General features: G+C 41.2%; 1 protein-coding gene across 1 annotated transcript in view; it reads right to left on the reverse strand.

Moving 5' to 3' along the window:
- FBN1 (fibrillin 1) overlaps positions 1-27,116 on the reverse strand; it is a 145,291-nt gene that overhangs the window by 82,410 nt on the left and 35,765 nt on the right. Inside the window, exons 7-9 of the mRNA XM_082060971.1 lie at positions 10,624-10,821; positions 7,313-7,438; positions 2,556-2,681 (exon numbers count right to left, since the gene is read on the reverse strand). Of these exons, the coding sequence (XP_081917097.1) occupies positions 2,556-2,681; positions 7,313-7,438; positions 10,624-10,821 (450 nt within the window). The remainder of the gene's footprint in view (positions 1-2,555; positions 2,682-7,312; positions 7,439-10,623; positions 10,822-27,116) is intronic.

Consider the following 27,116-nt stretch of genomic DNA (forward strand, 5'->3'; position numbering starts at 1 on the left):
TTCAGATGGCTGGTGTGATGGTGGGAGGATGATGAGGAAGGAAGTCCCCTAACAACCCTGTGGTCATCCTCTGCAACTCAGCCTTCTCCGTTTTGGTCAGTATCCCATTTTGAAACACTTAAAAGCACTAATGGGCAGAAGTGGAAAAAGCATCTCCATGGGATCCATGCAAGCACACAATGTGCCATAAAGAGGTAAAGACACAGCAAACATCTTTGTCTACCTCAAGGTATAAGAGCTGACCCAAAAGCCACATCATTTGCAGAGAAAGCCTGGAAGTTTCTGAGAAAAATGCCAGATTTGCCACATTCCTAACCAACTGATTGTTTTTTTCTTTATTATTTCTTCTGTCATTTTCTGTTCCACAGCAAACCAGCAGAACCAGCAGGAAACAACTTTTTTACTGCCTCAGATTTTAAGATTTTAATATTTTTCAGTTAAAGATATAGTATTTTAAAGGGGCGAAAAATCGCTATGAAAATAACTTTCAAGAAAAATGTGCTGAGAAAGAGGGAAGGAAGGGAAGGAAGGGAAGGAAGGGAAGGAAGGGAAGGAAGGGAAGGAAGGGAAGGAAGGGAAGGAAGGGAAGGAAGGGAAGGAAGGGAAGGAAGGGAAGGAAGGGAAGGAAGGGAAGGAAGGGAAGGAAGGGAAGGAAGGGAAGGAAGGGAAGGAAGGGAAGGAAAGGATCTAACAAATTGATGTCAGCTGGAATTACAGGCTAGCACCTTTCTTCATAGCACTCTTCACATAGTTGGCTTGAGATGTCCTGCTCTTGTTTCTGCTCTTTAGCTCTAGGAGATATTATCTTTGCTCTGCCTATTCCAGTTTTCACGGTTTGTAATAATGGAAGTCGTGGTTCTTTGGGTGCTTGGCCCAGGGCTGCTCAGTTCCCGTCCCATGGGGGATACATTTCTCAGAAGCGCTTCCTCATGTCTAACAGAATAGACACGTTCAGCTAACACTTTTCACTTAAGACAAGCATGTTGTGATTAAATCAAGATTACACGTTTTGCCCAGCTCAAATACAGATTTGGGCTCTGTTCTGGGTACTACAGCAAGTACATAGTCTCCATATTAGACACGAATCTGAAATATCTGCTGATAATTCATAGCGCTTCCCATTTAGCACGTTCTGCTTTGGACATAAAGCCAATATTTTAATGATGGCTCACAGTCTGGTGTATTACTTAACACTGCCTGTCATCATTTAAATACCCCATTCTTTAGCTGCACTATTTCAGCCTACAAATACAGTGGACAAAAAAGGCTGGAAAAACACAGGAATATAAGCTGGGTGTGAATGTTGGGCAGCCCTGAGTGAGCAGTGGCTATAAAAAGTTTAAAGCATGTTGTGCATCTCTAGAACTTTTTTGAGAACAGAAAGGTGAATCTCCTTCATAAATAGTAAGTACAAACAGCCACCAATTATTTCACGATCCACAATCATTTAGGACATATTTATCTGAAGCTATAAAAGCAACTCCCCCTGGCATTTTAAGTGTACAGTATGGATCAAATCTCCCAAAATGCTATTCTTGACAATGGAAGAAATATAGTTTATTTCTCACAACCTGCAGAAATAGAATGGCACCACTCAAAATTAACCCTAACCCAAACTACTTCCAGATCTCTTGGGGAAGTTCATATTATTTGGTACTTTCGTTGTGAAGTTGGTTTTCTTTTCCCAAATGATTTTCTCCCAAAGGTGTTAAACACAAGGTGCTCTCTTGAACCCAAGTCCTGGCACTAGGTATGAGCTTTTAAATAAAAAAGCCAAAATCGAGCAAATAAACCTTCCACTTGATTCTCAGATGGCAATAATTGCTCAAAATTCAGCACTGCAAGTGAAAAAAGAAATTACTTGTAAAAAATTAGGAAACAAAAATGAATGGAATACTTGAGCTGCCTCAGAGCAGGCTGAACGCTTCCCAGAGGCAATATGTGATACCAGCAGTTTTTCATGGCTTGGGCACCGCAGTTGCAGTCATTTAATGACCACAGTCCTTTGGTGCCTGTTCTGGCCTTTGGAAAGCAGGTTCTGCACTGGCACAGTGAAAGGCTGAAAGAACAGCCCTGCCAAAGCATCATCGTGATGAAACTGGGTACAAATGTCACACAGCTTATCGCACTGCTTCCTTTAATGAAAAATATCTGCATTTAGGGTCATAACACTTGAAATCAAGGGAAAAAAAAAAAAGTTGTTTGAGGTGATTGTCTTCTTTATCAAGTATATTTACTTTCCTAAATGGCTGCTGAATAGAACAAGGACTAAATCAAAGACAAATGAAAGCAAGACTATCAAGATCTATTAAAAAAACTCTGCCTATTTTAAGGCATAACAGTAAATCTGTAATAAGAAAAATAAAAGGAAAAGTCACAATGAAGAGGGAAAGAGGAAACATACATACATATATAGGCACATGGTGTACTTCTATATAAAAGAAGGAGTTCAAGATAACAAGCTGAAATACATTTCTGGGACACTGTTACCCATTTTGGATATTCATGAACATTCATGACACCTACCGTCCTATTATTCACAGGATTCTACTCACCTATGCACTTTAAGCCATCGGGAGCTGTATAAAAGCCAGGAGGACACTTGCAGAAGTAACTGCTCACTGTGTTTGAACACTCTCCTCCGTCGCAGATTCCAGGAATAGTGCTGCATTCATCAATATCTTCAAGGCAAAAAGAGAAGCAGGGGCGGGTTAGCTCAGTTCTGGCACAAGAACAGGCGTTTTATAATTAGTATTAATGATCAAATTCAGTGTGGTCGGAGACCCCTCCTAACGTAGGTACTAGGGCCATAATCAGCAGGTTTGAATCAGGACCTTTTGTCAGGCATCTTATAAACACCAGTGAAACAGAACCTAAGAGAATATTGCATCTGTAAAGTGCAAAAAGCCAGAGAGTTTGGTTTACTGCTTAATAATGACAGATGCAAATCCTGAAATGCAGAGATTTACTAACTGTAAGTAAACCATAACCCCTCCAGTTTGAATTCTGCACACCAGAGCTAAGAGAACTGGCATAGGGCCTGTAATGACCATAGTGATCAGGAGCTGAATTGTTATATCTCGTGGTATTTCCAGCATCTCCTGGCACCACACTGATGCAAGGGTTCAATACGGACTCCAAGGGAACTGCAGCACCTACTGAATTGCCCATCCTTCTTGCTGCATTTGGGGTTTTCTAGAAATCCCGCATAAAAAAGCTCTGAGCAGATAGGCACTGCTGAACTAATGCAATCTGACAGGATTACAGCTAAAGCAGGATGACTGCAGGGAACAAAAATGACCTTTCCTGGCTTTCTCCACCAAGGGAACATTCTGAAGTTTCAACAGATTTCTAGACAGAAACCGAAACATCTACTGCAGGAGTCAGGCAACGTCCATAATTCCCTGTAGATTTTTGTCAGCGATTTTAAAATAAAAGTCTATATCATTATTTTCTTTGATAACGAATCTCAATCCACCTACTAAATCATCATCATAGATCCAATGCAGAAAAATTTTCAAAGTCTGCAGAAAAAACCCTAACAAATAGCTTCTTGTACCTGACCATAGCTGCATCCATGAACAGGGGGACCTCGAATGGTTTCTTCCTCAGCTGGGAGTTTGTATTATCTGCAGTCGTGTGAATAACAACCTATGCCAGCCCCAGCTGCTCCTTAATTACCATCAGTAGCCCGCCTGAGATGTGCAGTTACCTCTCCCCTGGTTTCCAGTGGCTCTCTTAACAATGCAGATGTATCAACTTAGCACTGCTCTCACCTTCTAGGAACCTGGAGCTTAAGAACAGCTCGCTTTTTACCATGGTACCTACCAGAAGAATCAGCCAAGCAGAACACAAAGGGAGGTTATGCTATAGAGCAGGGGAGTCAAACTCATGTTCACTGCGGCCCATGTCAGCCTCGCGGTTGCCTTCAAAGGGCCAAATGTAGTTTTAGGACTGTATGAATGTAATTACTCCTCCCGATGTGACCCCCAGTGAACATGAGTTTGACACCCCTGGTCTAGAGTGATCAATGACAACCGCCTGTCGCATCCACCTACAATCAACCAGTTGCTCGCCCAACAGGGAGAATGGAGCCAGAAATCCCGGCACCACAGGACTCTATGCAAGCTCTCCTCTAGAGATCTACAAACAGTTAGACACATGGCTGGAATAATGATTTCACCAACCACAAGAATTTCTGAGACAAAATACTGCAACACCACCCAACACGCCAAGGCAAGGAGTGAATAATATCGTAGTCATTAAAAATGATCGGAGGAATTTAAATGTAACGCCTAAACTGGAACTTGGCCCCAACAGATGGGGGAACACCCAAAGTCCCACAGGACTGTTAATGAGCATTTTAGCAAGTAGAGAGGATCTCTGTTCTACTTCTCCTGTGAAGACAGCAATATAAAAATTAAATAATATAAAAATGATCAAGTCCTCTCCCCCTAGCTCAAGCACTGGGTGATCTGGCGCCTTTGTGACCCCTCGCCTTGGCAGGAAAGGAGTGGCGGGACCGGGATGGCATAAGATAACCAGACCTCATGGCTAACCCACCCCAAGTGGCACGGGGCCCCGGGCCCCCGCGCACACATTCCTCCCAGCATCCTGCCAGCTGTCGTGATGTGGGTCACATTCCTCGCCTGGGTGTGGGAGAGGGGAGTGACTTTTTGTGCAGTGCTACTTCAAGGGTGTTGCCAAAGCCTCCGGTCCCAGTGCCCGGGGAGCACTGCTAAGGGACTGCTGGCTGCTGCTCCAGGATTATGCTCCACAGGAGTCGCAAAAGTCTCAGTGACAAAAAATGTGGAAATTGAATTTTGGTCTGAATAGAGCCCTTAATTAACAGAGAAAAATGCAATTGGAAATGGATCAGATTCAAACATTTTTCTGACTCAAATTCACCAATGTTTATCTTAAAGTCAGTATTGCCACTGTTTATATAGAGACCGACCTTTTTAAAAGCAAAATCATCACTTTATTTTAGGGTTGAGCTTAACACAAACAGTATTTCACTATTTATATTAGTGTTGACATTCATATAAGCAACATTGTCATTGTTAAGTATGCGAGTTTAATAAAGGTAACCATCCTCGCAGATGTAAATGTCACTGCAGGAAAAATTACTCCCCCCAATCACCACAAAAAACTATTTACCTCAGCATTAATGCAACTGGAAGAGGAACGGTCATATGAAGCAGTGAAATAATGTAACACTTAAAATACAGTTTGCCACCAGCTATGCTCATGTAAAGAGAACTTAGGCCAACACACCTCATTTCCCATCTTGTTGCATTGTCTAATTGCACCTGATTAGTTCAATCATAATCTTAGTTTAATGGGGACCCACTGAACAAACAGTACTGGTAGTTCAGCAGGCACCTCCCAGTTCTACTAAATCAGTGACCATGGACACATTACAGCTGCCAGATGTTCTGCTAGCTGGATAGGAACTTAAACCGAGCACTTGATCAGATGTCAATTATTATCTATTACAATTAATCCTAGTTAATTACTGTAAGGCAAATACGTTGTCATATACTGGAGGTTTGAACTTAAAACCTGAAGGCATAATTCAAAAAAGCAGAAAGGATTTTCTGTTGTTATGTGACTATGCTCTTAACAGTCGAATCACTAACCTATTTCATGCCACTGGTATAAACATGCTACTTTTAATTCCTCGAATTGTGTTCACGCCTACACATCTTTAACTAAAATTGCTTCGTACAGGCAATACGAAGATGTACTGAAAGTAAGTCTCTGTCTGTTGAGGTTCAAAAATGTATAGGTATGGAACGGAGGAAAGGAAACTTCATCTTATCTTGCAGCCAGGCAATAAATCCAAAGAGATTCCACAAGATGGGGCAGGAAATTTGTGGCAGGATTTGGGAAAGAACCAAGTTATCGCAGGTTTTTGGGTCCAGTTCCTCAACTATTACCAAGTGCAGGCTCTGAATGTGGTGGTTGTTTGGGTTTTTTTTGTTCTTTGTGGGGTTTTTTTGTGTTTGGTTTGTTTGTTTTTACATGATTCAGCAATCAAAAATACCACAGGAATGTTTATACAATGCAGCCTATGCAAGCCTACAGTTCTCAGTCTTTCAAGTACTAATTCTTAACAAGGCACAAGTTTGGTCTTTCCTATTCACCACGTTCTTGGTCCTTCATCCACACAAGGAAACACTTGCAATGTTGTTCTACCCCAAAGTTGGGTCACTTTCTGCCAAAACCATTGTCAGTCAACATGAAAACATGATGTGTACAAACTCTTCTGAAATCGCCTTTCCTGACCTGTGATTAAATTATCAAGTCTTGCTTGAAATAGGGATTTTTCTTTTGAAAGAATAAGTCATAATTCTTTCAAAATGACTAAAAAAATTTGAGTGCTTCCTTAAAGGTACCTGATGCAAAACAGGGTGGTGCATGAACAGCTTACTCTCGCAGTCTCACACCTTTATGATATTGAAAGCTGCACTCCCAAATCACTAACCACTTATCCAACTTTGCTGCTTCATTTAATTTTTGTCTAACGACTGAGAATCAGTTGTCAGAGTTTGAAAATTATCTGGACTTCACAGTAAAGAAAATCAACCAAAACTGTGGAACTGACACATTTTGGTACTATGTTCCTCATGTATCCAAAATTCTCTTAGAGCAGAGGAGACATCTATGCCTGAATATTACACTGTAGAGAAAAAACACTAGCAAATCGCAGTTAAAAGATAGCAAGATTCCATCATGATGCACTGCAAATTTCCACACTAATATCTAGCACCTGTTTGACTTCCAAAATCAGATGATCAATACCGAAAGGTAAAATGTTTGTCCTTCTCTAACATCTGCAGCTGTAAGGATGAGTTTAGAGCATAGTCCTGCGATCTTCATTCAGAGTGCTGAACTCCCATTAGTGTTAAATACCGTTTGCCTGAGTAGGTGGAAATGTGCTGAACCTCCCAGTCATATACACGTTTTTGTTAAAAGATCCACATAGAAACATGTGCCTCAAGCATTTCTAAAGCAACATATTGGTTAAAAATATTTTTAGTTTTACTGTTTAATTTGTTTCAGATGTACCTTTATGTCTGTAAAATGTTACATGAATAAAAGGCTGGAAAAAACTGCAGGGTCAATATTTAAGGATCTCTGGTTTAGAAGAAGAAAGACCGTTATTTGTATTTATTGTGAAGAATGCTATTTGCATATGCAAGGCAAAAGAAACTGGAAAGTTTGTTACAAAGCTCTAAACAAAGCTGGCCCCAAAATGAAGACTTTTCCCTCTTCGTTTTCGGAAGAAAGTTCTAAAAGTTCTTACCATCACATTTTTGTGTCACTTCATTAAACTTGTGTCCAGCTGGGCATTTGCACTCAAAAGATCCAACAGTATTAATGCAATTTCCCCCTTGACAGATCCCAGGGATGCCTTGGCATTCATCCACATCTATCATACAAAAAGGAAAAAACAGCCACTTTTAATTCATTTCTCAAGAACAGCCATAATAATTTGTCTACACAGAAATTAAAGTAAATATGCCTAAAACCATTCTTCACCCATCATAATATTATGATACTTGCTTGCGAAGACAGACACTAATTTTGTAATTACTCCGTGCAAAGTATGATTAAGTACACTACTCTAAACATTTTCTGCAAGAAATCACATGGTTATTATTGTTACAGACATTAAACATCCTACTGCTATTGCTTTGTTTTTCCAAAACATCTGGGGAATGGTGTGGAGGGAACACAACCTGCCAAGACCCAGGTTCCTCTGCAGTATCTGAAGCTGGGCACCCAGAACCACTTCCCTCTCTGAAAACCTTGACAAGTCCATACAGTGCAGAGCCCATTGGCAAGAGATGCGGGATCTCACGGGGAGGCAGGCAGATCAGCACCAACGACTGTAAGCCGTGCTTAGGATTTGATTCAAGGAGTTTCATAGCCATAATTAATGTCTCAGGAAGAATTATTAATGACCTGCTTAGACACTGGTAAACTTGGAAAGTTTTTTTTCCCCTTTATTTCTCTCTTTGCTTTTGATTTTTTCACTCAGGAAAATGAAACAACAAAGGCAATGTCGCAGGCTAGGTAGGAAGCTCAAGACAAACATTTTCAAGAGCCCCCAGTTTTTGGCCTCACAGCTATTTTAGCACAACATGTGTGTCATCACTTAGCTGCAGAAGTGTTGCTACAGCTTAGTAACAGCTAGAGAAAAGAGACTTAAGGAGGAGGAGTGGCATTGCAATAGGAGCCAGTGGAGGTCTGGCTCAGCATCCCCAGGGCTGCCCCGTGTCTGCTGCTCCCGGTCCTTTGGGAGCAAACAGAGACCTCGCCACTCTCCACCCCAAACGCCTGCGCTTCCCCCGTTTCCCCACGGAGTACCAGCTCCTGCTGGTAAAACCCCATTTCTTGAATTCTTGGGCTTCGCACTAGGATCAGTTTCAACACAGGGACGGACACAAGCTGAAGGAGATGACGCCTTCAAATCTCCCTTTATAAATTGCAGAGAGCCAGCTGTAATGTGTCTTGGACTCTGAAAAGCGAAGTATTATGTCTGTACAAAAGGCCAAGAGGCAATTTCCCTGGGAGCCACAAGTAGGAAGGCTGAGCAAGGCCAAGGGGCAGACGTGCACCCCATCGCACGGTGGTTTGGCCCAATGGCACCCCCGGGCCGGGGGGCAGCAGAGAGGCAGAGCGGGGCTGCGCCTGAGCTAATGCTGGGGGGGCACAGAGAAATACCCCAAGGCCAGCGCCCTCGGCACCGCCGCTGGGAGCAGAGCTACAGCAACATGCTGTGCTGGACTAACAGCCACCAGCCAGACTCCACGGCACTGTACTGACCTTAAAAATAACTAAAAAAATAGAAGTGGTTCTCCTGGTCACGACGTCTGTTTCACAATCCCACCTTCTGGCTTTCACTTTCCGACTTTGTACCTTTAAAAACTTCAGCTGTGATATTAATTTCTCTTTCGGCCAGACAGACAAAGTCAAACTGTGGGCAGCGATATTGTATTTACTTTTTAAAATAAACTTGCCCTCCCCTCTGTTTTATTTTTTCTGACTTCTCCACACAATAATAACGGTTCCTTTTTCTCTTCAGAGAACCTGGATTTTATTTAACCTGCTTTCCTTTATTGAGATTGAATATGGATGTGAAATCCCTGAAATGTCTTCAGTCTGAATGGATGTTATCTGATTTCAAAAGGACTGGATTCAGTACAATTGCACGAAAAATAAAGCTAATATGCGGTTCCATGGCAGATCTGTTGAGATTATGAACACATTACAAGAGAAGGGAAAACTGGAAAGTACAAGTCAAACATACAGGGCCAAAACTGTGCTGGCACCACATACAGACCAGTGAAAATGAAGCTGCATGCTATGAAATGTGCAGTGAGCAGAAGCAGCTTTATTCCGAAGCGCACAAACCCATTGGAGAGGTCACTGCAGCTTTTCTGTCCCATAAACAATATAACTAGGTGGGGCGTGAGTTCAGGGGTGTGGGCCACATATTTATGCACATAAGATTTCAGAAATGTCCCGAACCCTCAATTCACAGATTTTGTACAGTTTAGTTCTGACCTTTACAGTGAGAGGGGGGAACAGAATGCTCGAGGTCAAAATATGCGCATATTATGCAACATACACAAACATGCCCATCTCAAAGTTCATCGTGCCTGTCTGCAGGCACCAACCAAGATTTGGCCTCTGACAGAGGATATCTCCATGTCTTAATGCAATGGAATGCCTTGAAGTCCTTCGCAGGAATTTCATGTTTAAATAAAATTACTCGTAGATTTGTAATCTTTATCTCCCCTATTTTCAAAAATATTGTAACTTATTAGAAAACGTTAGACAGATTGAAATAAACTAGCCCAAAAGATATGGTCCTGGGAATTTATAATCCACATCAGTTTAATACATAGCTGCCCCTGTTAACTTTCTCCTGTTTCCTGCCAGACATCCAGACAATAAAAGAATTTATACAGCTGGAAGTATTAGAATAAAAGCCAAAAGCAGTGTAAGGACTTTCTATGGTAAGGCATGCTCAAAAAGAAGTAAGCAACATCTGGGTGGATTTTACGATTTGAAACAAATGCAAATTCACTTCCAAAATTATATAAAATAAATAATAGGGCATTTCAAATGGCACAATACAGTTTTCTCCAGGTCGATGCAGTGTAGCTCAAGAGATAAGACACCCAAGTTGAACCCAAAGTCAACAAATTTTAGCTAAAAAGTCCCACACCAGATAAATGGAACGGTATTGCCACAGACTGATTTTTGAGTGTTTTGAGTGCTTTTTGAAACATCATCAATTCCTTCGTGGAACGACCGAGCGGTTCACTCCGAAAAACACCGTTACAGAACCAAGGGAAAGGGCTCTGGCAGTAAGAAATTCATTAAGATGCTGACTGCTCTCACATGACCTAAGTTACTAATGTACTCACTCGAACATCAGGCACTCACTGAATCATGAAGTAATGCATCTGACAATGTTTTTCCATTCTTCACACATATAGCTGAGAATGGCTTAGGACAGGTTATTCACAGCAGCATAACTCAATTAAGAATAATCCAGTAACAATTTCAGCAGCTTTCGGGGAAGCTTTGCTGCTAACTCACCTTGACAGGCGCCCGTCCGATGGTTGGGAATGAAGCCCCGGCGGCAGGGATGCGGCTGGGCAGGACACATCTCGCAGGGGTGGCCCCACGCTCTCCCAACTGTTGCGCAGCAGAGGGTTTTTGTGCAGACTATTCCACTGAGCTGGCCCTGGCACATCTGGTTGGTTATCAAAGCAAAGCAAGGGCCGGTTCTGTAATCTGCGCCAAAGACAGGAAACCTAATCAGCACCACAATAAAAATGCACAACAATCATAATAAAGCAAAACAACAGCACATTTAGGCAAGTCTGCTGCAAGTGAAATGCCCAGCAGCCCAACAATTTTACTCAGCCGTGTTCTGCAGGCCATTTTTCTCAAGTTTTCTTCTTATTCAAATCCACTGAAAATAAGCAGCTCCATAAATACATTGTGACTATTTTACCACGAGTATTATATACTTAAGATTCTGCAGGTCCCCTTTGCTGCTTGGGAGGTCTTTTCATCAGTTTGTTTTAAATATTCAGTGCATTAATTAAAATAATCCTGATAAAAGAGTTAGGATGTTTATTCCCACAAGTGTTGTTCTCAAATGAGCCTCAAGGGAAAAGAATACAGACTGCAGGAAGTTTTCTGAGGACAGTTTTTGCTGTTACTCAGGCACACGCTATACCAGATCTGTGGGTACGGCTGAACGCAGGGCATGTGTGGCACATCTGCTTCGACTTGTTCATGGTAGGACAGGCCACTTAGCCAACAGACACAATTAAACTAAGATGTGAATAAAACACTAGTAGGCTTTATTTTGTTCCACTCTCCAAGGGCAACAACTAAACAGCTGTCCTGCCGACTCCTGCTGTCTCCTGCGCATCCGGGGTGCGCACTCCGCTTCATTCTCTAAGTGGTTTTGTGTTATGGGGCAGCAGGACAGAGTCCAGCATCCTGTAAGAAGAGCCAGCAAATCATGAACCTGATATTTGTCTGAACCGAAAAGGCGACCAGGTTCATCAGCCCAGGTCACTACATAACCCACACTTAGAGTCCTGACATTATCAACTCCTCCAATTTTCGAGCCGTTTCCAAACTTTGTTAACAATTACATTTCCACTAAATCATTGATAAATTGTGTTAAATAAGGCAGAAGTAAGAACAGATGCAGTTCTAATCTGCCCCATTTCCCCACAGCAGGTGCACCTTGAAATCTATCATTTAACTAATTTTCATTCCAATCTAGGGATGTTATGTCCATATACTATAATCCTGATTAATCAAGTCACTTGTTGATATAATAAATAAAATGGCTCACAGAATTAATGTAAGCTGTACGATAGTGCTATATTGTTACTATTATCTTCATCAATTGTGATCTTCTCAGAAAGGATATCAAATTAATTTGAAAGCCTATTTCCCATAAACCTGTAATAAATGACACTAAATACTATTGAAGCTTCATTAACTATGTACTATACCTTATAATTGCTGCTCTATCTTTTGCCTGTTTAACAGGCCTATAATCAGCCAGACCACCTCTTTTCCATTTAAAATATTAGAAATGCAATAATTTTCTTCTATCCCCTCCACACAATACAGCTGCATTTACTGAGCCCTTGTCCCACCTCTTCCCCAGCATGAAACGGGTCAGAATCTCTGATAACATCTCTCTTACTCTTGGTTACTTAATTCCTTTTCATTATTGTAACTATTTTTGGCTTGCTCTTTCTCATTGTGTCCCTTTACTTCCCACATTAATTTTCTACGCTACAGCTACTATCAATTTCTTTTGCCATTTTAAAGCATTTTTGTAATGTTGTTTTTCTCATTTCCCATTGTAGAAAAGCTGCTTTGGAAGCACGGAGTACAAAACCAAATATTACCAGCTTGATCTTATTCCTTCAGCACACAAATGAATACGAGTAAGCCATGATCAATTATACCTATCAATTAAAAAAATCTAGTTCCAAGACTGATTTTTCATCCTTGAACAAAGTGAGGTCTAAGAGAGCTATCTACTGGATACAAAACTCCCAATATTACACCAACGGATGGCAGTTCCTTTAGAAACACCACAATTTTTGTGTCAGCAACAGGAAGTCTCCAGTGTATCTCCTCAGAATGAAACCCCTCATTGTAGAATGTCCCTATGGCGTTTATATATAGACGGTTTTAAAAGGACTCATTTTGTTCCATGTCGCAGCGGGACGCGGCGTCAGACAGCAGCCAATTACCCATCTTGTATTTTATGGTAGAAAATGAATGGGTCAGCATTTACAATTGTTTGCTTTCAAGCTATAAATGACTTAGCAGTGGCTAATATGACCTAGAAATATGGTGAACCCAAAGAAGTTAACTTTCTAATCATGCAAATCTTTCCACAAGGTTTCACTAAGATGTAGGTTAACTATGCACTCAAGCTCAAGAAAATCCAGCTCCTATTTGTTATTCTCCAAGTCCACAGCACTTTAGTATGGAGAACTCTAGAGTTTATTTTCCCCTAATCCTTTGCCTTGATGAATTTTATTCTAAACACTGAGTTTTCTGCTGAGCACAGCTTTCCTTTGATTTTCTCAAATACCATCTTTGACCTTTTTACAGGTAAGATTTTCTTGCGCATTTTTAATGGAAAATTCTAAAGGTCAGAAAATGCCTAAGAAAATGATCATTTGGGTGTACACACCCAACTATGGCCACGCAGAATTCCACACTTCAAGTCCTTTTTTTTTAATACAGAGGCTTAATAAAAAGAGCCCTAAACTTCAAGCATTTCAATAGTGAGTTTAAGAGGTTTTGACACAAGACGCAGGCCTACGAGACGGAAAAGGGAATGAGATTCCACCAACACAATGGTGAAACGAAAGCAGAAAGGTATCACAAGTAGAGAGATGTCCTTGAGTTGCACCGTTTTCCCGGAAGGTGTTTGGTTTTACAAATTCTGCTGAGTTCAGACGATGCGCTAAACCCTAAAGTCAACTCTACAAGGCACAGACTTGGGATACGAGCTTGAAACTCCAACCTTTCTCCTGTAACAACGAAGTTTCCTTACACACTAGTGTCATTTGTGATTACTCTACCTACTTCAATGAGTAAAGCTCAAATACAAGGTCCCAAGTGATCAGCCAGGAGCTGAAAAGAGAAGAAGGGGGAAAATATAGCCAGAAAAGCTATTACACAGTTAGTTTGGGTTTTTTTTTTTGGTTGGCTGGGTTTTGTTTGTTTGTTTTCCCCAGAGGTAACTTCATTTGAACTGAAAATGTTGAAATGGGTTTAGTGAAATGGTTTTTTAAAGATATGCAGATGTTAACTCAAATGTTTTAAGTCACTTCTAATGCAAATTTCAGCGTGTGCATACAACCTTCAATGAAGCATTTGTCACGGTTACCTAACAACTTCATCTGCTTCTTCACATACTTCTTAGCTATTTTGATAAGGAATGATTCCACAGGGAGCATCAGACAGCTGAGAAGATGGCAGAAACTGTAGAACTGTACTAAGCTCATATATCGTGGGTAATAAAATGAGGCTGGTTTACACCATGCAAGAATCCAGCTTATCACGTCTGCAGGGAGGAACCAAGCTGCATTTTGTTCTAGAACTTGCTCCTATTTCAGCCACAAATAATTTGAGTTATCTTCTCAAAGGATCCTTTGTGTTCATAAAAGCACAAGAGAGGCTGCTGAAACATGTACTACTGGTGGGTTTTGATCAAAACCAAGCACAGCAAAGAATAATGACAATTGCTCCAAGTAATGCTGGACAGCACCAAAAAGACTCCGAGCACCAGGGTAGTGCAAGACTTTTGACACCAGACGCACAACTTGAGCCCTCGGTGCATGTTAACCTTCGTTTGTTTTCAAGCACAATATTGTTTTTAATGTAAAAATACAGTTTTAAAATAAATTTTAACTAATGGAACTAGTGCAAGAATGCTGAATGTAATTCTGCTCACTTTTTCCTCCAAGATCCATTCCTTATACATCTCCTGTAAAGAGAATTTTCAAATGAACAGCATGATTTTACAAACTGATAAGCACCTGTTAGGGAGGTTCACAGACTTTTACACCCTTGTTAAAATAAATGGAAACTGAATGGGTGCAAAGGTCAAAGGATAAGACCTTAGCATTTTTCTTACCGTGATCAAGAGGAAAATGCCATCTCTTGCCATCATAAAGAAGTGGATAATGATAAACCAAGCGCTGCTGTTCCAGCGTCCAGCACACAGCACGCACAGCTCCCACAGCGCCTCGTGCTGCACACGGGCCGAGCAGCAAACCCAAAAGGGTGTTGGAAGGGGGCAAAATTCCTCCCGCCCGTCAGCACCGTGCAGAGGAAATCCTGCATGGACCCCCAGAGCCACCCAGAGCGCTGGGCAACCAAAACACCCTCCGCAACACCAACTGCCGACTCTCCCTTTCTTCAGCACAGGGGAAAAGGGAAAGAACGGAATGTTCCACTATCATACAAAGAAATAAAGAAAGGTCAGAAAGGGCTCTAAGGCAAGTGAAGTACCTTGAAGTTGATCTTTATTACAACCTAATTTCCTGCTCAGCAGCGTTTTTGTTTCTGCTGTTTGATGGGTTGAGTGTTGTTTGTTGGCAGCAGGAACACTGGAAGTGAGACTGCACGAGGCAGAAAGTCTCGTCTCTGCAAAGCTCAGAACTAATTTGAGTTATCTTATCTCAGTGCTGCTCATGTGTGACCCACCAGCCCTGGAAAAGAGAATCGCCACCCGTTGTAGATGCTCTCACACACCCAAAGAATAACGCTGGCTAAAAGGCTGGGGGTCTGAGTTTCAAGTAGCAGAATCATTTTAAGATGGTACATGACTTCGCGCAAATTTCAACTCTTTTTTCTCAAAATGAGTGTTTCTAATGGCAAAACAATTGAAGCAATTCTGGTTTTCAATGGCATTCTTAATATACAGACGGGAATTTTAAATGAAAGAACTAGTAACTATGCAATTACAAGCAGAAAAAAAATGCTGGGTAATTAAAATGCAGTCAGGTGAAGGAACAGTACAAGAAATGGAGCTTTCAGCTCTCCCTGGCCTGGAATAGCAGAAGCTGAGAATGCTATATGTAAGAAAAGAGATCACATCTCTGTTATAGAGGGGGAAATTTTGCTTTAAACACAACTTTCACATTAGAAAAAGTAGGCTCAGGATTAGAAAAACAGATGATGGGATTTCCAAAGGAGTTTCCAAAAATGTCCAGTGACTGGACACTTACATATGGGAAAAGTTAATGGGGGAGAAGGAAACTCTGTACGTATCAACTCAAATGTCACCAGTAAGTATGATATGAGAATGACACCAAGCAAATTATGGGTTTGGAACAGAGATAAATACAGTGTTTTTAAAAATGAGCTTTCGCTGAGCCATGAATGAAGAACCTTAAATTAATTGTAAAAATATTCACATATAATAACATTTACCTAAGCTGATTCAGGTGTGCTTATACAAAACTCCTATCACTCCTCCTAATTTTAAAAACCAGGAATGGAAGAAATGTGTATCAGATATCCTGATCTAAAATGGTGACACAATGGCAGCACGGATCTGACATAAACCACTTAGTTCTTTCAAGAAAGCCACGTTTCTTGCCAGAATTGGAAACTATGCAATACCTCTCACTATACCAACAACTACACTGTTACTGGAAAACCACAGCTTCCAGCACTATGTGTTTCACTGCACTTCCATTATTTCACTCTCTTCAGAGAAGGTAGCAATACATTTACAGATGGCGGAGAAAAACACCATGTGCTTCATTTTAAGAGGTAGGATCTGCTGTACCTGAAATGAGAATTTTCGCAGTAAAATTCCATGAATGACAGAGAGTTCCAGAACACAAGAGCACAGCATGGCCAAGCACCACCACAGCACACAGAGCCGCGGAATACAAAGGTTTAGCATTAAAGGCTCAACGTCCGAATGGCCTTTAAAGTGATTCTAGGTATTGTCAGACATACTAAAATCTCCTGAAAAGGACAGAAAGAACAAACGGAATGCTCTACACACATATGCTTCCCAAAAGACTCATGCAAACTGGTGTGTGTCACTGTACCAGTGTAACAGTGATGGGCAATGTCCTTGTAACTCCACCTTCACTTGCAAAATGGCCCTTTTAGTTGCTTGTAGGTTATCATCACAAACCCATGTTTTGCACACATGACTTTGTGGCTTTTAAGTGCGAAAAGTGAATGCCCATGCTCAGGAAGCCATGGGATAACTATTATTGGCCTCCATCTTTTCTAACAGCCCTGCCACACATCTCACTCCATGGACTGAATCGAGACCAGACACACAGCACAACATTTCCGTGTTAGCTCAATGAACTGACTTCCAACCATTTAGAAAGTCAGACACAATAATTCTCCATGCACAGGTGACACTAAAACGCCAGTTGATAAATGCATCCAATCACAACACTCTTTTCCACATGGGCCGTTTCCTTAAATAATTCCTCACTGTTAAGCACTCGCTGTCCTCTCCTCCCCCAGCCAGACACCATTACTCAGCCCAGTCAGGTCCCAGTGTGTCATCATTGGAAAGTACATGGCAAAGATATCAGAGGGTATTCAGGAGGAAAGAAAACAAAACCTTGTAAATATTTTAAAGCTTCCTACGATGTCTAACGCTTCTTACTAATGAGGTTTGGGAGGTTTAGCTGTGGTATGGGAAGAAATTATCACCATGGCACTTCTGTCTGCTCCCTTGCAGCGCTGGGGATGGCTCGACGAGCTAACAAGAGCCTTTCCCAGCTGCCTCAGCACACGGTGCAGCCGCGAGCTCCAGCTGCTGAGATTTAACAGCGGCTGGTGCTAAGATGTCACTGGAAGCCGGGACTGAGCGCACCCATCCAGGCGCTGCTCCTGGCAGGGGTACGAACCTGGCAGCAGCACTTTCAAAATACCACAGCTGTGCTGCGCACAGGTTACAGCTCCAAGTTGCCTCTCGTTATTTTAACAAGAGTAAAAAACATCCACGGAAGCATATCTAACACTCGCAATAAATCACTTCCACTGGTATCACAACTCTTTATTCTGCATTCGTCAGCCACAAAAGTGAGTTACTGCCTCATATATTCCAGCCCCAGGAATATTATCCTCCAATTCGCGATTCTGATGACCCCATTTCTGCATGTCTTCCTCACCTTTGCTTGTTGCAAATTGTTCTCATATATTGACTTGCTGGCACGCTTCAGCCTAAATTTATTTTCCATTCCGTAAGCTGTTTCACAAATCCATTTCTGCACAGATGATCTGTTTAACATGTCTATCTATAGCAAATATTATCTAGTCTTCCTAGGATACTGGTTAAAGAACAGGACTTTTAAATAACAGCTTACTAACCATGTGAGACTAACATGATCAGTTGCGTTTAACATACAGAACAATCCAGGCTGACCATTTTCAGAAGTATTTTGGCAACCCATTTTCAAGAATAAATATACAACTATTTTCATGCCAATTTTGTCCTTGCAACTGACCCAGTTCTTGAAGTCTGTAACTGAAAAGTAATAACATTACAGTAATAAAATTTAAAAAAAAAGTTCAAAAATTATTATAGAATTGGAGTGATTTGTTGCACACATTTTAATCCAACACGCAGACTAAGCATTTCACCAAAATCAATGCTTTAGCTCTGTTGTTCCCAATTATGTGCGGCAGCAGTCCAAACACAGAAAATTGTTACCACATTTTATTCTTTTCCATGATGAAGAAAACAGTAAGCAATGCAGCGAAGTGCAGAATAACTTATCATCTCTGAATAATCAGTTACCTGACAAACTCTAACCCACCCTACTTTGCTGCATAAGCTACAAAGGAACATTTCTTTGCAGATTTTCCAATTTCTTTCCTAGGCTAGCAACAAGGAAATCAAATTCTGGGTTGATTTCCATCTCTCATTTTGCAAAAAAGTAACTAACTTTGGTGACATATTTATTGTCAAGACCAGATGATTATTAAGGAGAATGGATTCAATTGAAGAACTCTGGAAGTTTCACTCAAAAAGAACAAGTTGGCTGAAGTTTATTACTACTTTTAAAGAAGTGCCACGTTATAGAAACTCTCTTAACATACCACAAAGTATTAACTATTAAACAGCAAGGTAAAGACAAAGCTAGTAGACCAGCACTGTATATTTCTACTCTTTGGCTCCAGAAGACACTGACTATAAAATAACTGAGACTATCCAAAAGTACTGCAAACTGTGTAAGCAAAATAGATCCCAATGACTTACACTATATTAAACAGACCAACATCCAAAGAAATGGAAAATGCTTTCAGACAAGGCAACGCACAGGATTTAAAGACAGAGCGCTCACATTGGAAAAGGAGAGGGAATGGTACAACACATTAGAAATAACCTTCTTTTTTTTTTTCTTTTCTAAAATATAAATGTTCCTGTGCAGCGTCATGAAACCCAATACAACTGCAGAGCACTGGAACGAAACTCAGCCGGGTTATAAATAAAAAGGGGAGGTGAGAGGGAGGAAGGGAGCCAGTTCCACCGCTCCAGCCCAGTGAAATCCAAAGAGTGAACATCCAGCAGGAATGGGGAGACGTCCGCTTGCCTCCAGTGGGGATCACTTAAAGGGAAGTAAATGTAGTAATGATGTTTTGGGTGTCAGTAAGTCTACCTTATCAATGACACACAGCCAAAGAACTTTTGTGCTTCTAACAGAACGCAGAACTTCTGAAGTCCTGGCAGGTCTTTAACAAGGTAATTAGGGCAATCAACAATACTTCGCATAGACATGTATTTTTAGTGATATGATTTTCACAAGGTAATTAGGGTAATCAACAATACTTCTCATAGACGTATTTTTAGTGATATGATTTTAGTGATGACAGATTTGGTACGATGTACATACTGATTGTTTTTTTTCTACTGGCCTGAAGACTTTGTAATAATTAATACTGTTCCTTTGGAGCAAGGCTGTAACAATTTTATGTTGTAAATAGCCAGCTAAAAAGACACACAAAAAAACCTGAAAAACAATGACATCATACGGTATTTTGATTTTCACATAAATACTTTAACAATTATTTAATTTTGTGATTGCACAATAACCTCCGTCCCCCCCCCAAAAAAAAAACAACCTAACTCAAAAGGGGTTAAAAATTTAAGTCAATAACGTGCAAAAATTGCTTCAGACCCTAATATCTCACCCCTAACTGCATAATGGAAAACATCAACTACTTAATTGAAATACCATGCAACCCTGTGTGTTACAGGATCACATTCCTTCCTCAGTGAATCTGTGGCATCACTCTGTGTGTGCACCAGTGTAATCATGACCAGAATCTGACTCAGTGTGCATAACCACGTATATGGGATTTACATTAAGACTGTGGTCCAAAAACAAACATGGTAATAGCATGCACTACTTAACTCTGAATAAGTCTGGTGGTATCTCATGTTGACTTATCACAGAATACATGCTGTAATTCTGGCATTGTCTCATGTATTCAATACCTATTGCTACAAGTAGGAATCACCTCTTTCCAAGAATGCAAATGAACTAACCATGACTCACAAATGTTTCCAATTAAGCAAGTATAATTTTATTAAATATATATACTATACCCCCCAATACGAAGCACAGGAGATGCTAACACGTGTGTGTTTCATTACTCTTACTTTTTTGTGCAGTTCTGGAGATGTTACTATGGACCCTACCTCTCAGTTATTATTCTTCTGGTCATCTTTGGTTTTTACAAGTTTTAGCAGGTCCAGGGTTCTCTCTTGAACACTCTCCTGCAATGTTCACTAAAGCATTAAATTGCTCTGTTCCTGACTGTGACTCATCTTCAGAAAATCTAAGATGCTCACAGAGATTCTAGACTCCTATATTTATCAGAAAGAGCCAATGAATATCAGACACATTAGTATTTAATTCAACCCTCTGCCTCTATCATATCTTTAAGGATTATGGAAACTATTTAAGACAATTGTCAATTCAATACTCTCTGTTAAAACCACATAAAAAGCCTCATTTTCCCAAGTAGTGCGAGAGTACAGAACTAATTATAATTATCTTAAAACAGAAAAATAAAAATATATGAAACCAGAGACAGTTATCAAACACAGGGTCAAGTTCTCACTTCCAAGCTGCAGGCAAGAGTGAAAGGTCTTTACTGACTCTCCCATTAGTGATGCAATGAAGAGCACATTTTATTTTATTTTTTAACTTAAGATATTGGTTGACACAATTGCAAGTCTTTCTGAAAGTCTTTGAATTACTATGAATACTCCAGGCAAACACGGGAAACTTTTTGTGCTTTTGCTAAAAATGCGAGCAACTTCAGATTCTCTGCATATTGTTGAACATTTCTCAAGTTTTCAACTGCATCTGTGCTGATGCCTTTGGCCTTTGTTATTCATCACACTTGCTGTGGATACATTATTTTAGTGCAACAGGTGTTGCAGATCTATTTTTACCTCAGTACTGGAAACTGGCATCTCTTCTACTTGTTGATGGGGATGTCAAGTCCTAAGGTGTCATTTGCATCCACACACGGGGCAAATCATTAAAACTTGGGAAAGTCACCAGCCCGAGTGCTTTGCACATGAACATTCAAGCTCCAAGACTGAACTCATAACAGGTCTCCGCTTCCTCCCTATTAGACAGGACTTGGTTTTGTAGGTGACCAGACATGGACATCCAGCATGAAGTCCAGATCTCAGTTACAAGTGAAGGCTCATTGACTATGATGAGAAAATGACAATTCAGTGGGGGAATCCCACTGCTGTGACTTTGCGTGCACACACCCACATGCAGAATCCAGCCAGCACTGGGGGACGAGGGGAAGAAAGAGATCCCCCCAGCTTCACAGGCCTCTTTCCAAAAGCAAGGCCATACTGGCTCAACCAAAAGTGACACACTCCCATCGTATTTTACTAAGTGTGTACTCACAGGGAATAGCATCAGAGTCTTGGAAAGCGTAGTCTGTACTGAACAGTTCATTACACTGATCACCGCACAGTTTTGAATGATTTCTCACTACTTATTTTAGAGATTCTGGGTTGAAAAACAAGGTTTCTCTCACCTTCATGCTGCATAAATCCCAGTGGTCCTTCAAAGGTGGGTTGTTTATTTTTGCCCTGAGAATCACTGAAACCTATCTGCGTATAGGCCCAGAACATCTGGAATTAATGGTTTCAATTAATGGAGTTCATAAAAGTGATGCTCCAGAACATAAGTTAATGAGAACCAGATAGGTAATTTTTATTTGGGGGATGTGGGAGAAAGGAATCAGGGGTTCAGCAACAGGTGTCTGTACACAGCTAACCTAGGGCACTGAGGGGAACAAACAGCTCAGGCCTGCTCTTTGTACACTTTAACCAAGCAATGCTGATTTCACACAAAAATGGGAGATCTCAGCTGAAGGAGGATGATGGATGCACATGCACATATATCTGCCCATACTTGCACTTTTTTGTTTGTCTTCCATTTGGGGCACAAAAGATGAAAGCAGAATTTGTGTTATGATCTGGCTATACAGAGATTCTCCAAAAGATAAGTAAATACTCAGCATATTAGGAATCACTGAGATGTAGGTCAGCAGACTGCAAGCCTCACTAAGTCTCACCGCAGGAGTATTTCACCTTTGAGTAACACAGGTGCAGGAGCCTGGCACACAACCTGAGCCTCCCTTTCTCAGGTGGCACCACCTGGTGTAACACACTACGTAGCCTGGCATAGCTACACATCACTGCTAACGCACCATGAGACACCAGTAGTACCAGAACCTAAAACTTATTAGAGAGCCACAGAACACAGAAATCCTTTAAATACTTTTTCCATTCTTAAAAATAATTCAAATGCCTTGTAATTAAGCACAGTATTTATAGATTTAACTATGCTACTTATAGATAAAAGAGCAATTTATGTACAATTTACAAAGCCTTCTCAGGCTTTGCCTCTGTTTACAGATAAAAGTATCTGCAGGAACTGCTGTTGATCCAGATGCCTGTCTAGTACATAATACTTCATAGCCTTACAAAAAGCTGTGTGTAAAAGGATGGAAAGTGCTTTTTGGCCTACTTTCTACACTGACATACTGAAGAGGAGGGATAGTCTTGTGGTTGAGACACTTGGCTGGGACTGAGATGACCTGGGTTCAGTTTCAGACTCCGCTACAGACTCCCTGTACGCCCTTACACAAGTGACTTAATCTCCCTGTATATGAGCTCCCCACATGTAACATGGGGCTGCCAATACTTCTGGATGCTGTTGGGGTTTTTTCCTCTTCAGACTGCACAGCCTTTGGGACACAGACCTGTGTGTTTTGCGAATGATAAAGAGAGCCTCAAGCTGAGTTCAGGCCTCTTGGCATTACTGTAATAAGTTATAAAAGATCTTTCATGTAATGTTTTTTGTGTTAAAACCCTTCAAGTTGTGGTAGTTTGGTTTTGTTGGGTTTTTTGCTGGGGCGGGGGGGTGTTGTTGTTTGGTTTGTTTTTTTCTTTCTCTTAATGTTCAATTAACTGTCAGTTTCTAGTAAAAGACCAGAGGAATTATCTCCTGAGATTTTCTGTGCTGGGCGAGTACAACAGCAGCAGAGCACATTCCACAGAGGAACTCATGCACAATCAATTAGGTTGCCTAATTAATTTTCCAACTCAATAGATGCTATGAACTATTTTTATGCAGAAATGGATCTATGCTGGATACATGTATAAAAGCAATCCAAAAACTTTTAAAATCTTAAGAGAAGGACAGATTACAGAATCACTGAATAGTTTGGGTTGAAGGGACCCTCAAAGCTCATCTAGTCCAACCCCTGTCTGTGAGCAGGGACATCTGCACCAGCTCAGGGTGCTCAGAGCCCCGTCCAGCCTGGCCTGGGATGTCTCCAGGGATGGTTCATCCACCACCTCTCCGGGCAACCTGGGCCAGTGTTTTACCATCCTCATTGTAAAAAACTTCTTCCTTATATCTAGTCTAAATATATCCTCTCTGAGTTTAAAAATAATTAGCCCTTGTCCTGTCACAACAGGTCCTGCTAAAAAGTCTCTCCCCCCATCTTTCGAATAGGCCCCTTTATGTACTGAAAGGCCGCAATAAGGTCTCCCTAAATATATGGGGTACCTAATATTCTAAATACTGATTAACAAGTCAGTACCCCATAATTAGGGAGAATGAAAAGATTTGCCATGTGGAAAGAGCAAAAGAAGTGCTCAGAAAATAGGTTTGAACAAAAAAGGGACAGAAAGTGTAGATATTCATGGGGTTTTTAACTATAGATGACATGAGGTATACTATAGCATCTAACGACTGAGATCTGTTTCTCTACTTCTGAGACAAAACTTCAGCTACCATCAGCAGGAACTGTGTCTGAATAGGACTCTGGAACAAACACTGAGACAAGCGGGAGAATGGCCACAGAATGTTCTGCCTTCTCTCACAGGCTCTTCAGCAGCAAATTTGCAACTGCCATGAATTTTCCCTGCGCTTCCTTTCCCATCATTGTGATCACCCAAAAGTACTTATTCCACTGTAACGTAATTAAGTGTTTGTGAGACTATAGTTATAATTGCGACGCCTGGATTAAAACAGCGAGTTGTGACATTTCTAAGAGTCCTAAGGGAGATGACAGCGAGTTATAGAGAATACGCAGACACTTGATGATCCACAATTATGGGAAAGATGAGACAGAAGCGTGACAAAGTTGGGATTTTATCACAGACATTTCTACGTAAGCACAGACTAGATTTACAAAGGAGCTACGAAATGCCCATACGAAATAAAAAAGTGATAAACATAACCGTTTCTCCAACCTATAACACTAATCATGTTCTGTTAGGAACTATTTCAAATATTGTGGTTGCTATATCAGATGAAGGACAAAAGTGAGACAGCAAGCTCTGGAAAAGATGCAATGCTGCCTGTAGGTAGGGGAAAGCCAGAGCAGAAAGCCTTCAGGGAGCAAGTGTGAAGGAAACAACGATACAAAGAAGCAAAACAGCAAAAGAGCAGAGGGAAGAAAAACAGGAAGGCAGCAAAGACGGGATGGATCAAAGCAAATCTAACAAACGAGTGGGAGGCCCAGAGACACGGAGAGATAAACAGTGGGAGCCAGCAGACACCACGTGTGAAAAGGGGAGAAAAGGAGGGGAAGGGAAAGGAAGGGAAGGAAAGGAAAAGGCCGGCCAGCCCGAGAGCTTCGCCAGCCAACCAGGGGAGGGAGGGTTGCCAGGACAGTCCAGCCAACTCACTAGTTACAAAGGAGGTCCAGAGAGCCAACTAGCAGAGAGCAGCCAGACAGGCCAAGCCATCCAGGAGCGGAATCCACGCTCGGAGCAGAGCGGGAGCAGCCCCGGCTGCAGCGGCAGCGGGGTGACCTGCGGCACCGCCGCGCTCTGCAGGGATCGGCCATCAGCAGCGCTCACCTTCACGCGCCGAGAGCAAGAAGGTGCCCAAGAATGTCACAGCAATGCGATGAGCACCTCACTGACAGCAGACCACAGCATCCCAGCCGGCTATGCACTCTGAAATATCAGCCACTAGCTAGCACTGAGTGACCAAGTAGGAATAAACAATGATTACACAAATTGCATATATTAACCATCACTTTTCCCAAAAGGCATTTTCCTGCCATCTGTAGAGTTGATTTCTTTTTCTACTTTGATATTTTCAAGCTTATTAGGTACAAGTTATGTACCCCGATACTATTTGTATAGTTCAATGTCATAATCCTAAATCAGGAAAACCAAATACCAGGCCAGTGATAAATGAGGCTATGAGATAAAAGGGAGTTACAAACCACAAGAAGAATGGCCTAATCCAGCTCTGACAACATATTGCTTGTCTATTAAATGAGGAAGCTCCTGTCTATCTATCTAAAAGAAATAAAACTAAGTGTAGTGAATAAGGAAAAATTTTAAACTGTAGCTAACGGATTTCTAATAGATAGTAAACACTTTTGCTGTCTTCTGAAGTATTTTCATGCTGCAAGAACAATTGAACAATTGATTAGAGGAGAATGGCATGGCCCTACTGTGTTCCCATCTTTAGATGTGAAATTCATATTTCCAAAAAAAAAACCAAAATAAATGAGCAGCAAAAGAAGAGATTTAAATTATTTCTGAGAAGAACAAGCTCCCGAGTCACCGGATTGTTAACCCATCTTGTTCATTTTTATCTCCCCAACAAGACTTCCTGGGGCAACTCAGCATCACACGAAGCAGGTGCTGAGGTTAAGAGGGGGTCCTGTCAGGGAATCAGGACTCACAGAAAGGACAGGAGTGAGGTAATTCATGTGTAAGCAAGGTCTCAATACTCACCTTACCCCTCTGGATATAGGATCTGATCCACGCCACTGAAACCTTTGAGTATCTTTTTCCTTTTAACTTCACTGGGTTTCGAATGAAGTATTAAGGCGTTTGGAAGCGACTCGTCCAACTCAACTCCCCCAGCCTCCTCAAGCCAAAAGCAGATTTGCAGCTGAGACAGAGGATACTTTAGGTATTAAAAGTCAACATCTGCTTGTGACTGAGTGCAAGAGGATGGTACAAGACAGGCAGCACTTTGGGGTTCCTGCAGCTGGTAAGAGAGAGGAAGGGATGTAGGAAGGAGCTCCCACCAACTGCTGAGGAGCAGCCAAAAGTTCAGAGGGGTATGTGTGTAGAGTACGGCATCCTGCAGTTTAAAGTTCCTCCTCGGGAGCTCCGACACCTGTCTAACCTGCAAGGCTTGGCAATTACAGTGCCAATTTAAACTTGTACTTAAACATTCACGAAATATTTTCTTTTCATTTTAATAGAATGGGTACATTTAGGAATCTAGGTGGTCACCCACACACACGAGCAGCACACTCAGCAATGCCAATGGAACAACAGACTGTTCTGGGGGATGTCTAAAGTTTCAGTGGCTTGTAAACCAGCACTGTGGGAAAACTTCGAGGTGGCTTTAAAAAAAATTCTCATAGAACAGTAGAAAGCTCACAGTTTAAGACAGCAGTGGAACAGAACACTTCCTCCTGATTATCAGAGGCATTTTGTGCTATATCCAAAAGGTAAATAAGATTTCTCCCAGAAAGAATGTCTTTTATCCACATCACTCTTGACAGGAAAGTGCCTGAACATCTATTTTAATAATTAAGCTTCAGGTTTCAACTATACTCGTGATAAATAACACTCACATTAGAAAAATATTTTTAGAGCATCAAATGGTTTAGTCTTATAAAACAATCTTGCAGTGGTTAAACTTCCTTTACATACCAACTTTTTATTAGTGTGTGAATATATTATAAGCCTAAATTATAAAGATAATATAATTTAGCCCACCCGTTTGAAATGAGATAACTGCTGGATTGGAACTCATGCCTGGCAGCGTGCCGATCTCTTTCTTTACACCATTCCGTTTCATTAAGAGCTTGAAATTGGATCAGCAGCTTTTAAACAGCTGATCACAAGCCCTGTTCACAAAAGTGATCTTGCTTATTCTTCATGTGAGCATCAGGCTGCAATCCTGCAACATCCTTCTGCTCGGAAGGAGATGCAGACAGTC

This window comes from Streptopelia decaocto, assembly GCF_964273445.1.
Source record: "Streptopelia decaocto genome assembly, chromosome: 9".
Taxonomy (NCBI): domain Eukaryota; kingdom Metazoa; phylum Chordata; class Aves; order Columbiformes; family Columbidae; genus Streptopelia; species Streptopelia decaocto.